The 16,321-nt window shown below is 47.8% G+C and overlaps 2 protein-coding genes across 5 annotated transcripts in view; both read left to right on the top strand.

Annotated features, from left to right (window-relative positions):
- The window catches only part of dlg4b (discs, large homolog 4b (Drosophila)), a 50,819-nt gene extending 38,515 nt beyond the window's left edge, over positions 1-12,304 (top strand). For all 4 annotated transcript variants that reach the window (XM_086267223.1, XM_086267217.1, XM_086267230.1 and 1 more), the window contains 11 exons: positions 69-337; positions 2,732-2,834; positions 5,056-5,152; positions 6,320-6,496; positions 7,738-7,775; positions 8,294-8,341; positions 8,435-8,536; positions 8,614-8,786; positions 8,866-8,975; positions 9,447-9,538; positions 9,625-12,304. In XM_086267223.1, coding sequence (XP_086123349.1) covers positions 69-337; positions 2,732-2,834; positions 5,056-5,152; positions 6,320-6,496; positions 7,738-7,775; positions 8,294-8,341; positions 8,435-8,536; positions 8,614-8,786; positions 8,866-8,975; positions 9,447-9,538; positions 9,625-9,731 — 1,316 coding nt within the window. In that variant the 3' untranslated portion in view covers positions 9,732-12,304. The remainder of the gene's footprint in view (positions 1-68; positions 338-2,731; positions 2,835-5,055; positions 5,153-6,319; positions 6,497-7,737; positions 7,776-8,293; positions 8,342-8,434; positions 8,537-8,613; positions 8,787-8,865; positions 8,976-9,446; positions 9,539-9,624) is intronic.
- Positions 12,305-13,181: 877 nt separating this feature from the next.
- LOC147333430 (uncharacterized) lies at positions 13,182-15,161 on the top strand. Its single transcript, XM_086287269.1, has one exon. It carries the CDS (start codon positions 13,953-13,955, stop codon positions 14,559-14,561), a length of 609 nt encoding a protein of 202 aa, XP_086143395.1. The 5' UTR covers positions 13,182-13,952; the 3' UTR covers positions 14,562-15,161.
- The last annotated feature ends 1,160 nt before the right edge of the window (positions 15,162-16,321 follow it).

Genomic DNA, 16,321 nt, shown 5'->3' with positions numbered 1-16,321 from the left:
CAGATGTTAGACCTGTCCCTGATCCAGATGTCAGAGATCAGCTGCTGAATGTTCTGTCCTCGCTGCAGCCTACATGGAGCCGGACTATATGTGCGATTACCCACAAGCCCTCCCTCCTCCGTCACCGCGGCGATACTCCCCGATCCCCCGTGGCATGATGGGAGAGGACGAGTACTCGAGGGAGCCTCGCAGGGTTTGCGTGCAGCGCGGCTCCACCGGCCTGGGCTTCAACATCGTGGGTGGAGAGGACGGAGAGGGCATCTTCATCTCCTTCATCCTCGCAGGAGGCCCAGCAGACCTGAGCGGGGAGCTCCGCAAGGGAGACCAGATCCTCAGTGTAATACACACAAACACACACAGATCCTCAGTGTAACGCACACAAACACACACAGATCCTCAGTGTAATACACACAAACACACACAGATCCTCAGTGTAATGCACACAAACACACACAGATCCTCAGTGTAATACACACAAACACACACAGATCCTCAGTGTAATACACACAAACACACACAGATCCTCAGTGTAATACACACAAACACACACAGATCCTCAGTGTAATGCACACAAACACACACAGATCCTCAGTGTAATACACACAAACACACACAGATCCTCAGTGTAATACACACAAACACACACAGATCCTCAGTGTAACGCACACAAACACACACAGATCCTCAGTGTAATACACACAAACACACACAGATCCTCAGTGTAATACACACAAACACACACAGATCCTCAGTGTAATACACAGATCCTCAGTGTAATGCACACAAACACACACAGATCCTCAGTGTAACGCACACAAACACACACAGATCCTCAGTGTAATACACACAAACACACACAGATCCTCAGTGTAACACACAGATCCTCAGTGTAATGCACACAAACACACACAGATCCTCAGTGTAACACACAGATCCTCAGTGTAATGCACACAAACACACACAGATCCTCAGTGTAACACACAGATCCTCAGTGTAATACACACAGACACACACAGATCCTCAGTGTAATACACACAAACACACACACAGATCCTCAGTGTAATACACACAGACACACACAGATCCTCAGTGTAATACACACAAACACACACACAGATCCTCAGTGTAATACACACAAACACACACAGATCCTCAGTGTAATACACACAAACACACACAGATCCTCAGTGTAACACACAGATCCTCAGTGTAATGCACACAAACACACACAGATCCTCAGTGTAATGCACACAAACACACACAGATCCTCAGTGTAACACACAGATCCTCAGTGTAATACACACAGACACACACAGATCCTCAGTGTAATACACACAAACACACACACAGATCCTCAGTGTAATACACACAAACACACACAGATCCTCAGTGTAATACACACAAACACACACACAGCAGGTCTTCAGAGCAGGTGAGTTATTTAGAGATAAATGTGATCAATAACTCCAACAACTAACACCTGTTGGAGTTATTGATCACATTTATCTCATGAAGACATGAAGTCCAAAATAATAGGAGTACTTTAGAGCAGGGGCGTCAAACTCAATCGCACAGGGGGCCAAACCTCAACGCTCACTTTAGGTCGCGGGCCAAACAAGACAAACATTCATTGAACACTAAAACTGTTTTTTAAACATAAATATGAATAAAAACAGACAGGAATATTACTCCAGATTAAATAAACTTAAAAAAATAAACTTTAACTTTAAATATTTTGCTCTTCATAAAAATATATCCTGTCAAAATTACACAAGTTAGAAATATGAACATGCTGCCAAAAACCCCAGAAAAAGTAAATGAAAGCATTCACAAGGTTGGAGCCGCATGTAGACGGAGCTGGGCGTGGCTGCAGGAGTGGAGCTAATAAACTGTGCGGGACGTTCAGTGTCGTACTTTCCCTGAGTGCATCATTACACTGCAGCTGCATCTGAATCTGCACAGGTGCAGCTCAGCAAAGTCCGCTGACTTGGTTCAACATTACTTGGCAACAGGGAAAGTGAGGCAGGTTGCACTGGTGCGTCGCACAGCTTCATCCTGCAGCTCTTCAGAGTGGTACCGGCCTGATTTGGCTCCTCTGCTACAATAAAACTTGCTTTCACATCAGCTTCACTTTGTGGTTTTGCTCTGGTGACAAACGTCTGCTGAAATGTCAGATTCTTCTTTAGCTCGTCTACTTCCTGTAGTTTCTGCATTTAGGTTTTCAGCTTATCCTGACGTTTTGTCTCGTAGTGCCGTCTTAAGTTAAATTAATTACAGCCACATTAGCTCCACTAATAAGACTCACGGTTTACCAGCATGTCTGTAAACATATATTCAGCCTCCCACTGGCGCTGAAAGGCTCTGCTTTCAGAATCAACTTGTGTGTTATTAGCGCCTCATATCGCCGGGCCATGAATAACAATAATAATACATCTATATAAAATCATCTCGCGGGCCGGATGTAAATGTACGCCGGGCCGGATGTGGCCCGCGGGCCTTGAGTTTGACACACGTGCTTTAGACTCTCAAACTACAACAGAAAAGTAATCAGAGTACTCTGATGAGTAACTTGTCTGGTGTTACATCAGCTCTGGTCCTCAGTCACAGATCAGTTTGTAACCAGCAAAAACAAAAGTGTAACCTGGCTGCCCCCTGCTGGTCAGGCAGAGGTACTGACCACAGATCCAACTAACGTGTGTGTGTGTGTGTGTGTGTGTGTGTGTGTGTGCAGGTGAACGGGGTGGACCTCCGGTACGCCACACATGAGCAGGCAGCAGCAGCTCTGAAGAACGCCGGGCAGACTGTTACCATAGTAGCACAGTACAGACCTGAGGGTGAGGACTCACACACACACACACACACACACACACACACACACACACACACACACACACACACACACACACACACACACTCACACACACACACACACACACGCACACACACACTCACACAGACTCACACACACACAGACTCACACACACACTCACACACACACACACACACACACACACACACACGTAACCCGTTTCTCACTACTCCAGTACGCGACTGCGCATTCGTGTTCTCACTAGTCCGTGCGTTGTAAGTTCACGCGTCACACTTCCTGAGAACGCAGCGCGATCGTTCCACAGCTGGAACATCAGTGTACTTGATGACTTGATGACATCACAGCTCCAGAGGTTTCACTGCCATCCCCTCGTAATTTTACTGTGATTAATATTTGCAGTGGAAATTTCTCATGGTGTGGGAGATTTCTGTAAGAAAAAAGATAAAACAGTATTTCAGGCACTTTGGCAAATAAAGCAAACATGAACATTTTGTCTAAGTGACTTATATGTTTAACCTGAGCAGTGAAAGACCGCGGGGGGTTAAAAACGATGGAGTCCGCTGTTCTCGCTCTGGTGACCCTTGATCTCATGGTCAGCTGACAGCTGGTGGGTAACAGACGTCTCTGAAAACGTCAGAGCGCTTTTACAAATATGTGATGTCCTGATATTTGAAGTTCACACAGCGACATTCTCGCCTTAAAATATCTTAAAAGTTCATTTTTTTACACAGAGTCATATCTTTTTAGCAGCTGTCCTACGTCACTGCTGTGTTTGAGTTTTGGACGATATGCATTCTGGGATATTTGGCTGCACCAAGTCCACATAAGCCACCACCGGTGCATGCTGGGTAAAATGGGAGGAGCCAGAACACATCCGGGAATGTTGAGATGAGATGAGATGAGATACATACAATACAAACATCACATTGGGGAGACAGGTCAGGCCAGGTAGCGAGGAAAAAACATTGAAATGTGTAACACAGAAGGATAATACAGGAATGCACAGATATCAACACACCACAGCACAATAAACACAGACAGCAACATGGGAAAGAGTTCCAGTGTGTACATCTGATCTGGGACCGCTGCAGTCCCAGTCTTCCACCCAACCCAGGTGGCCTTGCATGGAATGGGAAGGAACAGACTAAAGACAGTCGTTATCAGGGTGTTGTTGTTCAGCTCCAGCCTTGCAGCTGGCGCCAAAGGGGTATCTGCATAAGTGATGGTGCTTTTTACTTTAGTGCGAACAGCTCATATGAATTTCAAAGCAGTTCTACAGTCCAACACTGGTCTCTCAATCTCCCGTTGGAGAGCCGCGAGCTTCGCCATACTTGCGTTCTGTGATGTTGTCATTTCTTGTGCTCAAGGAGCCGATTCTGAGAACTCACGGCAGTGAGCCTCCCCGAGATGTCATCCAATTTTGTGCCCAGAGATGTTATTCCGAGCGAGCCCTTCTGAGATGTATCCAGTCTGCAGTCGGAGATCTTATTCTGAGTATTCACAGCAGCCGTAGCCTCTCCAAGATCTTATCCGTGCTGACTCAATGAGCCCATTTTGAGAAACTCACGCCTCTTCCCATCGTTCCAATCCCAGCGGGCAGCCTTGTGGGGGTTTGAACAGCCGGTTCCGCTTTCTTAATTCTTCGATAAGTCAGGGCCAAGCCAGCTCCGATCAGCCAGAACCCTGTTACCATGGTTCAGAATAGGTCGATATCTTCAGCACTCAGGCTCACCCGAGCCCAAACTTCTCATTGAGAAAGGGGTGTCAATTGCATTCAGAGACCAGTTGATCCAATCCATGATTCCTCTTTTAGGTTTTAGAGAACAGACTGTGAGAGAGTGTTCCAGGGAAAATACAAAAACCACGAGACTAGACAAGGACATCAGCAGGGAAGATAAGGGAGAGGAGAAAAAGTGCGTCTGCCTCCTCCGAGAGCCAAAGAAGGAAAGTACTTGGCTTGATGCTACTTTGAATTGGAGCAGTACTGTTACTGATGACGTATCACAAGTACACACAAGTACACGCAAGTACACACAAGTACGCGCGAGTACACATATTGAGAAACAGCACGGTCTCCTGATCCATCTGTGAGCTGTGATTGGCCTGCAGTGATGCTGATGGTTGGTCCTGCTCACTGTGTGTAAAGATCTGTGATCATGTGACCCTTGTACCTGTGTGACCTTTGACCTTGACCCTGTTTGAACTCTGACTGTGTGTGTTTTCAGAGTACAGTCGCTTCGAGGCAAAGATCCACGACCTGAGGGAGCAGATGATGAACAGCTCGTCCGGCAGTCTGAGGAACAGCCGCACCTTCTACATCAGGTAACCTGAGCTCACCTGTGACACACTGAGACACCTGGACCAGGTCTCCTCAGGGCAGCACGCCCGGCCTCTTTCATCTGTTCCTACTGTGAATGAGTCAGAATGACCTCACAGTCATGACACCTGTGAACAGGTGTGCTTTACTCCATCATGTGTCACTCAGCTGTAACCATCAACCATCTAGATTCAGAGATGGATGCATCCAGCAGATTATTCCTTTACCAACAAATCTAAAACATGAACACATCAGGAGCACCTCAGGTTCAGGATGGGTTTGAACGCAGGCTGGAGCTGCCAGGGATCGAACCAACAACCTCAGAGGACGAGCCGCTCTGCCTCCTGAAACACAGACACCACGTTTATGAGTGTGAGGTTTATCCTCAGTAAGACACGTTTGTCTCTCTACACAGCAGAGACCAGACGGACATCCACAGAACAGTTATAAACAACTGCAGAATTGTAAGGTCTGTAATAGGAGTGGCTGTAGCTCAGGCGGTAGACCAGGTCATCTACTGATCGCAAGGTTGGTGGTTTGATTCCTGGCTTCCCCTGGTCTGCATGCCAAACATCCTTGAGCGAGATATTAATGTTCACCGATGCATCCATCAGAGTATGTGTGTGTGAATGTTAGCTAGAAAGAAAATGTGCTTGGGTGAATGCACACGTTGCATAAAGCGCTGTGAGTGAGTAGAAAAGCGCTGTATGAGCTGTAATAAGCCATGTGTGTATTTATACAGTTTAGAATTCATAACATTTAGTTAGTGTGTGTGTACATGTTTATATATCTTTGTGAGGACCAACATTTAAATGCTACTATGCTTGTGGGGACCAACAGCCATCATGGGGACTATGAAGACATGTTTGAGACTCACAATGTGGTTTTAGGGTCACAGTTATGGGGACGCTTTCATTTTTGATGGTTAGGGTAAGAAATATGTCAATTGATGTCCTCACTAAGATATGAAAACAGGACTGTGTGTGTCTGTGTTTGTCGGTCCGAAGTGTGCGTGAAGAACACACAGAGAACTCCTGGAACAACTTCTGACTCCAGATCAGCTAAATTTAAATGACTCCCAGTCAGCTGACAGTCTGAGGTGGTCACATGACCTCCTGAGGTCCTCAGAGGCGATGAGCGGCGTTCTCCATGGCGTGCTGTGTGTGTTACAGGGCACTCTTCGACTACGATAAGCAGTGGGACTGCGGCGTGCTGTCTCAGGCGCTGGACTTTAACTTTGGCGAGGTCTTCCACGTGATCGACAGCGCCGATGAGGAGTGGTGGCAGGCACGCAGGGTCAACCAGCAGGGGGAGCTGGAGGAGCTGGGCTACGTCCCCTCCAAGCACAGGTCAGCGAATGCTGCACACACACACACACACACACAGGTCAGTGAATGCTGCACACACACACACACACACACACACAGGTCAGTGAATGCTGCACACACACACACACACAGGTCAGTGAATGCTGCACACACACACACACACACACACACACAGGTCAGTGAATGCTGCACACACACACACACACACACAGGTCAGTGAATGCTGCACACACACACACACACACACACACACACACACAGGTCAGTGAATGCTGCACACACACACACACACACACACACACACACACACAGGTCAGTGAATGCTGCACACACACACACACACACACAGGTCAGTGAATGCTGCACACACACACACACACACACAGGTCAGTGAATGCTGCACACACACACACACACACAGGTCAGTGAATGCTGCACACACACACACACACACACACACACACACACAGGTCAGTGAATGCTGCACACACACACACACACACACACACACAGGTCAGTGAATGCTGCACACACACACACACACACACACACACACACACACAAACACACACACAGGTCAGTGAATGCTGCACACACACACACACACACACAGGTCAGCGAATGCTGCACACACACACACACACACACACACACACACACACACACACACACAGGTCTGTGAATGCTGCACACACACACGGGTCAGTGAATGCTGCACACACACACGGGTCAGTGAATGCTGCACACACACACACACACACACACACACAGGTCAGTGAATGCTGCACACACACACACACACACACGGGTCAGTGAATGCTGCACACACACACACACACACACACACACACACACACGGGTCAGTGAATGCTGCACACACACACACACACACACAGGTCAGTGAATGCTGCACACACACACACACACACACACACACACACACACACACACACACACAAACACACACACAGGTCAGTGAATGCTGCACACACACACACACACACACACACACACACACAGGTCAGTGAATGCTGCACACACACACACACACACACACACACACACAGGTCAGTGAATGCTGCACACACACACACACACACACACACACACATACACAGGTCAGTGAATGCTGCACACACACACACACACACAGGTCAGTGAATGCTGCACACACACACTGACTGCCACCTCAGGGTGCTTTATACTGTAAGATAAAGACAATAATACACAATGAATCCAGTGTGTGTGTGTGTGTGTTTCAGAGTGGAGAGGAAGGAGTGGTCACGGATGAAGAGCAAAGGTAAAATAATAACACACACAGAGGAGGAGGAGGAGGAGGAGGCGTGGTTATTCATCAGTGACTCCTCCACACACACTCCTGTGATGATAGTTTGACCTCCTGATGATCAGTGAGGAGGAACCTGAGAGCTCAGGAACAGGAAGAGGTCAGAGGTCATTCATCGAAGCTCCATGTTCAGTGTGAGGAAGTTAAATAAAACCTGCAGCCTGTGCTGAAGATACAGGAAGTGGAAGTATCTACTTCCTGTTTTCTCCTCGAGGATCCAGAGGAAGTCACTCAGACTCAGAAACACAAAAACACAGAGGCGTCCATCAGCTCTGACCTCATCACAGCATCACAGGAACCTTCAGACTGACAACAGGAAGTGACCTCTGACCTCTCTCACTTCTAACCACGTGACTCAGTCAAACTGAGGGTTCATGTAACCTCAGACCCTCCTCATCATCATGTCCCCGTCATGGGTCAGATATTCGTATGATGTCACTTCCTGTGTTTTCAGGTGTTTCTTCTTCTTGCAGGTAGAGAAGGCTTCGTTCACAGCTACGAGCTCATCACTCAGATTGAAGGTCAGTGTCACCAGTAACCTTTGACCCCAGACTCTAAATCAAACTGTTCCCGCCTCTGACTGTGGGTCACATGACCTCTGTGTGTGTGTTCAGTGGACTATGCCCGCCCCATCATCATCCTGGGACCCACCAAAGACCGCGTCAACGACGACCTGCTGTCCGAGTTCCCCGACAAGTTCGGCTCCTGCGTTCCCCGTAAGGCTCCGCCTACAGGTGGTCAAACAGGAACTGAACAGACAGGTTTCTAATGTGTACCTCGCTCTCTCTCACAGATACGACTCGCCCTCGCAGGGACTACGAGGTGGATGGGCGGGACTACCACTTTGTGGCGTCACGGGAACAGATGGAGCGGGACATCCAGTCGCACCGCTTCATCGAGGCGGGGCAGTACAACAACCACCTGTACGGGACGTCGGTGCAGAGTGTGCGACAGGTGGCCGAGCAGGTGACAGTCCGCACTTTCCCACAGTGGCCGTTTCCACTCCCACAGTGGCAGTATTGTGACGGTGTGTGTGTGTGTTCAGGGGAAGCACTGCATCCTGGATGTGTCGGCCAACGCCGTGAGGAGGCTGCAGGCGGCACAGCTCCACCCCATCGCTATCTTCATCCGACCGCGGTCGCTGGAGAACATCCTGTGAGTCTAACACGTCACGTAAAATCATGAGGTCAGATCAAACTGCTCTCTGACTCCGCCCATAAAGGTCAAATCAGACCAACCTCCCAGATCCAGTAACAGACAGAGGTCTGCAACAGCAGAGATGAGATTCTGACATCTGCCACCTGGTGATAGACGAGTTGTGCCTCATCCACAGACTCTAGTGTGGGTGCCCAGCTGGGCCCCCACGGGAGACCCTACCAGGGACAAAAAGCCCCCAACACCACAGGTTGCGAATCAGGGAGGTTCTTAATTTTTGATTCTTAAAGTAAATTAAAGTTCAAACATGAAAATCTCAAATGTCATTCAATTACATTCTTTAAAAGAAAATTAATTAAAATTTTACATTTTCTTTTTTTAAGATTTGATTCAAAGTGTTGTTGTTTTGTGGGCGGAGCCACAGAGCATTTCATGTCGCTGTGAGAATTAACACGTGTGACATTGGTGCAGGGACTTGAACAAGCGCCTGTCGGAGGAGCAGGCGAGGAAAGCTCTGGATCGAGCCATCAAGCTGGAGCAGGACTTCCTGGAGTGCTTCACAGGTAAAACAACGATTAAGTTCACGAGCGTTCACGTGAGAAACGTACGTGCGTCTCGGGGTTTGATGCCATCTTTGCCTGTCTTCCAGCCATCGTGCACGGCGACAGCTTCGAGGAAGTCTACCACCACGTCAAAGTGGTCATCGAGGAGCAGAGCGGACCCTACATCTGGGTCCCCGCACGCGACAGGCTCTGATTGGCCGACTGTCTTCACGGGAACTGCTGTTAACGTCACGCCCAGGCTCCTCCCTCCCTCCAGCGGGTTTTTGTTTTCTTCTCTGGGAGGGTGACGGGCGCACGCACTGATGGATCAGGATGTTTTTAATCTGAGACGAGGACAGACTCACACTGATTGGTTTATTATCAGTACATGATGAATCAGAGCCTGTAGACCTGGTACTGAAGTATTTATATCATGCTATTTATTTATTTATCTATTTATTTATTGGTTTGTGTGATGTGAAGATGGTGTGTGTGTGTGTGTGTGAGTGTGCACGTGTTGGTGTGTAGTGTACATACAGACTTGTGTGACTGTAAATAAACGATGGGGCTCAAACACACAGTCTATTTCAGGGCTTAAAGTAACAAACAACCACTGGACTACAACACCCACAATCCTGCTCTGCCTGCACCTCTACACCCCCACGCCCTCACTTTCCACACTTCATCTGCTACTGTCCTCCTCTGCCTGGACTAGAACTCCTCAAAGCACCCTTTGTTTGGACTACAACTCCTCAAACCGCACTGTGTTTGGACTACAACTCCTCAAAGCACCCTTTGTTTGGACTACAACTCCTCAAAGCACCCTTTGTTTGGACTACAACTCCTCAAACCGCACTGTGTTTGGACTACAACTCCTCAAAGCACCCTTTGTTTGGACTACAACTCCTCAAACCACCCTTTGTTTGGACTACAACTCCTCAAACCACCCTTTGTTTGGACTACAACTCCTCAAACCGCACTGTGTTTGGACTACAACTCCCTGTCTTTCCCCCTGCTTCCACTAAAGCACCCACAATCCTCCTTGGTTTTGACTGCAACAACTTTATGCTGGACTACATGACCCACAATCCTCTGTCTTGACCTAAACGCACACAATCCTTCTTGGCTGAACACTGAACTGCCCTCATATGGACTACAGCTCCCATAATCCCCTCCTGATGGACAGTTTGGAGTGAAACACTTCCATTTTTAAGCAAAAACGTCTGGACTGCAGCACCAACACTTCCCAGTTGTGGTGATGGATAAACTCCACCCACAAATTTCTACAGCACAGAAGGACGACATTACCCACAAGTCTCAGCTGATCCAGGCCACACATGCTGCCTGTGGGTCTGTGCTTGACTACAATACCCATGATTCCCTGCTCAGATGGCAGGGTGGAGACTGTGAAATTACTCTGCTGAGGGGAAGGCGGAGCTAAAGGTTGAGGTTGGGGAGCATCAGGGGGTGGGGCATGTGTCCCGCTCACAGGACTCTGTTACCCACAGTGTTTTGGGTGTAGATGGGTTCCAGCGGGGTTTCCCAGACTGAATATCAGGGTCGTGTGAATAATAATAATTATTATAATGAAAGTAATCCTACTTATAGATGATGTAATATCATCACACACACGTGCACTCAGCGGGGTCACCTGAGGTCACGTTAGTTTGTGAGCACTGACAGAAACACTGATGTATCATTAAATCTGAGTATTGATTAGCCTGCCTCACACACACACACACACACAAACTCACACACACACTCATTTATGCACATGCACACACACTCACACACACACACACACTCACACTCATTTATGCACATGCACACGCACACACTCTCACATCTCACACACACTCATTTATGCACACGCACACACACACAAACTCACACACACACTCATTTATGCACACACACACTCACACACACACACACACTCACACTCATTTATGCACACGCACACACACACACACACACACACACACACACTCATTTATGCACACACACACACACTCACACTCATTTATGCACACAAACTCACACACACACTCATTTATGCACACACACACACTCACACTCATTTATGCACACACACACACACTCACACACACACACACACACACACACTCATTTATGCACACACACACACACACACACACTCTCACACACACACACACAAACTCACACACACACTCATTTATGCACACACACACACTCACACTCATTTATGCACACACACACACACTCACACACACACACACACACACTCATTTATGCACACACACAAACTCACACACACACTCATTTATGCACACACACACTCACACACACACACACACACTCACACTCATTTATGCACACGCACACACACACACACACACACACACACACTCATTTATGCACACACACACACACTCACACTCATTTATGCACACACACACACACTCACACTCATTTATGCACACACACACACACACACACACTCTCACACACACACACACAAACTCACACACACACTCATTTATGCACACACACACACTCACACTCATTTATGCACACACACACACACTCACACACACACACACACTCACACTCATTTATGCACACACACTCACACACACACACAAACTCACACACACACTCACACACACACACACGCACACACACACACACACACACACTCACACAGAGTTGAGATAGTTTGATGAGCGGCTCGTTGTATAATGACATGAATTAGTTATAAATGAAACTCTTGAAATATTGAAATAAATTCCTTATAAAAGCTGACTGAGTCTCCTCCATGTTGGATCCTGCGTGTTCGTGCACAGCTGACTGATGACTCCGCCCATCAGCTGAAAATCCTGACAAACATAAATTTATTATTGATTATATGACCAAGGTGGTGTCATAGATGGAGCTGAGGACCTGCACGTTTAACCACAGGTGATAAATATGAGTGAACACGCCTCACATGAAACCTGTTCAGCAGACCAACAATCTGCAGGTCATCTATAAATCTAATCACAGGTCATTTTCTGCTACAGAAATGATCCCTATTAGTGCCAACTGTATGTATGCTGAACTAGTGAGGTTACAAAGTAGGGTGGGTGTAAAAAGGATTTAAAGATTTCTTCATTCATTTGAATGGAAATAAAAAGTAATAACAAGTTTAATATTTTAAAAAGTTTAAAAGCTACAGAATGAACAGTAATAGTGGTGTAGTCTTAAAAAGCTGCAAGTTTGGATACCAGAACAGTTTCTGGAGAACAAAGTGTGCAGGAGAAACTCCAGTGTGAATGCTGACAGCCAAACAGACTGGTTCTTATATCAATCTGAGCACTCAAAGCACTTTATACAACTAAGGAGCTTGGAAAGAAAAGCGTCTGGACTTCTTTAAGTTGCTTGGAGATGTTTCACCTCTCATCTGAGAAGCTGTTTGCCACAGCTGTCCTGGTGCACACTTTTTTTCTTAGGCGCACCTGCATAAAAGTTAGGCGAGAGAGACAAAACCTGCATCTCAGAATCTAGCGCAAAAAAGACGTAAACACAAAGCACAGACCCGACGCATCAGAAACAGCGAGCTGTCGGCTTTCAGCCCCGACGGCGCGTCCGTGTGCTGTTGAGTGAGAAAGCCGAGAAAGAGAAAGTTGATTCTGATGCGTCGGGTCGCTCTGTGTTTACGTCTTTGTGTGGAATCTGTTTATTTGCTCTCATTTGCTGTTTGGTGGTTGTTGAAATAGTTTTTGAGCTTTATTGCTTCATTCAAGCTACTCACCTCTCTCTATCCACCTGTACTTTCAACTGGACCACGGCCAATCAGAGAGGTCCCGCCCCTGACTATCTCTGATTGGTTTCAACTATGATAGGGCCATAATGTGTGTCTGTTGTTGACCACACGGAGACTTTTTTTGCAGAGACTTTTCTTATTTTTTTTACTCAAACAATTGGTCACACTGGTGCGACCTGGGATTTATGACCAAATTGGTCGCACTCTAGAGCCCTGCTCCAAGAGGGACAGTGGACCCCCTATTGATCCTCTTCCTAATCAAATGAGCCAAGGTGTGAAGACGGGTGTGGGTCACAGTTAGCCAGGGTTTAAGGTGAGCTCATTGTGAAACCTAGCTCCACTCTATCATATGATTTCCTGAGGTCAGATGGCCCAGGATGTGAGTGGGTGTTAAGGCGTCTGGGGAGGGAACTCAAAACTGGATGGCCTGTATTTATATAGCGCCTTACTAGTCCCTAAGGACCCCAAAGCACTTTACACATCCAGTCATCCACCCATTCACACACACATTCACACACTGGTGATCGCAGCTACATTGTAGCCCCTTATCTTCCCTGCTTAGCCTCTTGTGTCCTGTCTTGTCTCGCGTGCACTACTTTTCCCTCGAACAGTCTCTCACTGTCGTTCTCTAAAACCTAACAGAGAATTATGGATTTGATCAACTGGTCTCTGAATGCTATTGACACCCTCTTCTCAACGAGAAGTCTGGGCTCGGGAGAGCCCGAGTGCCCTGGAGGGACTTTCCCTGCCGGATACACGATGGATGGGTGGCAAACCTGGAGGATCTTGTGCCTGGCGGGACTGTCTATCGAGGACGCTGAGGATATTTACCTATTCGGAACCATGATAACAGGGTTCTTGCTGATCGGAGCTGGCTTGGCCCTGACTTATCGGAGAAATAAGAGAGCGGAACCAGCTGTTCAAACCCCCCCTAAGCTGACCGCTGGAGTTGAAGCGATGGGACGAGGCGCGACCTCCCACACCGAACGCAGCATGGTTAACACCTTGGAGACGCTTACAGCTGCCGTGAAGACTCAAACTAACACCATTGAGCGTATGATGGGATACATCAGAGAGGGGCCTGCTCACAATAACACCCTTGAGCGAAAGTTGGATAACATCGCAGAACGGATCACTGCAGCTGTGAGGTCTCAGAACCAAAAGAATGATAACACCACGGAACAGAAGCTTGATACCATCATGGGGAGGCTCGCAGCGCTCCAACGGGAAATCGAGGCCCCAGTGTCAGAGTGCTAAATTCGCTGCTCGCATAAAGGAGAAATCAACAATATTCTACATTTGGACACCACGGCGCCAGCTGCTAGGCCCAAGGCTGGAGCCCACCAAAACAACTCCCTGATAACGACTGTGTGATGACTATTCTTCCCATCCCATGAAGGACACCTGGATCGGCTGGAGGACTGTTTACTTAGCCTGATAGGGCGAAGGACACTGTCTCAGCTGAACTATGGACACGCACACACACACACTTACACTGGTAAGCACGCACTCATCCCCCTCCCTTCCAAACGCCTTCGATGCTTGTTCCTGCGGGGGAAGGCAGCGGGTCTGTGTGCCGCGCTGAAATGATAGCATGGTGCAGGACAACTGCTGTGTTCCTTCGAATTACCCCCCACCCCCCTATCCATCCCCTGTGGCTTGTCATGTGCTCTGATGTTGTGATGTGGACATTAATGTGCTCTCTGTGCAGAGGAGTTTTTTTGTTTCCTGTTCTCATGCTGTCCTCCCATAGGTTGCCCAGCGTGTGAAGAGGTCTCTTTTTTTCCTCTTGTACTTTTCCCAATGTTGTGTAATTTTTTCAGTGTTATTCTCCCAACGCTGCCGATCTCCGACTGTATTCCCTTGTGTTGTCTTTGTTGTTGTGTGTGTAAGTCGGGGGGGGGTCCTATTCCTCTGTGGGGCAACCTGCATATGGCCAATAAAGCATTCATTCATTCATTCATTCATTCATTCATTCATTCATTCACAGCCACCCTGGGGCACACTGACAGACAGGATTATAGATGGCAGACAGTTGGTGTAGTAAACCACCGCCTCTGTTCAAAGATGGTCGCTAACAGTAGACATAGATGGCTTCTTTTTTTTCCTTCCAAGCTCCTTAGACCCTTACGATGTAACTCCAGCCCAGCCCAGCAGCAGTATATTAATGACTAACCTCGTATTGTGGATGGATTATCTCAGTTGTTCTCCTGACTGAAGTTTGGTCCGTTTACAGCATCCTGCCATGTGATTGCATTTGTCCCTGACCATCAGGAACCCTCATGTTAACTTTTATTAAGTCCTCAGTTCGTTAGCGATCACACAGCACATAATTATATACCAGGCAGCCCAACTTCAGTAACCCTACAAACGTCACTGCTGTTTACTCTCCTGTCCTTATTTATGTTGAGATTGATAGCAGAGCTGTACGTTTTATTTTGTTTCTTAAATCTCTCAACCTGCTGAAATTCTCTGCCAACACAGAGGAGATTCTCAGGAGGAAAGCATCATGACCTTCTCCATCACCTGCTGGTTCCACTCCCTCAGCCTTCATACAGGAACAGACTGCAGCACACTGCATCAGTGTGCTCTAAAATCATCGGCCTGCTTGTCAGAACTGGCACAGGTTTTCAGCCCACAGGCCCTTAGACAGGCCCGTTTCGAAACAAACGAAACACAAAGAGCCAGAAACCAAAACGGCAAACACAGGAGCCCAGAAAACAACTCAAAGAAAACCGACCAAACAAAAAAGGGTCACAAAAGGTACAGGCGGCCAGTAAAACTGTTCCGAAAAAAGTTCAGGGGGCCGGCCTGGAGGTTGACAGCACAAAAGTCCAAACCCGGGCAGTTCAGGAGGCCGACCGTGTGAAAAGTAATGGCAAGCGAAGGAGGTCTGGAGGCAGGCCGCGCAGAGGGAAGCGGCGGCGATGCAGGCGAAGGAGGTCCGGAGGCTGGCCTCACAGAGGGCAGCGGTGGCGACTGGGCAGGTCCGGAGGCTGGCCGCGTGGAAGGCAGCA

Source organism: Aulonocara sp. 'chitande type north' Nkhata Bay, linkage group LG3, assembly GCF_057382095.1.
Source record: "Aulonocara sp. 'chitande type north' Nkhata Bay isolate Kocher_YH1m ecotype deep benthic linkage group LG3, A_spYH_male_GT1.1, whole genome shotgun sequence".
Classification (NCBI taxonomy): domain Eukaryota; kingdom Metazoa; phylum Chordata; class Actinopteri; order Cichliformes; family Cichlidae; genus Aulonocara; species Aulonocara sp. 'chitande type north' Nkhata Bay.
The sequence above is the reverse complement of the archived record's forward strand: the minus strand, read 5'-3'. Positions and strand labels throughout refer to the sequence as shown.

Excerpts from the sequence above, each read along its gene's own strand:
- LOC147333430 (XM_086287269.1), top strand. The coding sequence starts at position 13,953 with ATGGATTTGATCAACTGGTCTCTGAATGCTATTGACACCCTCTTCTCA.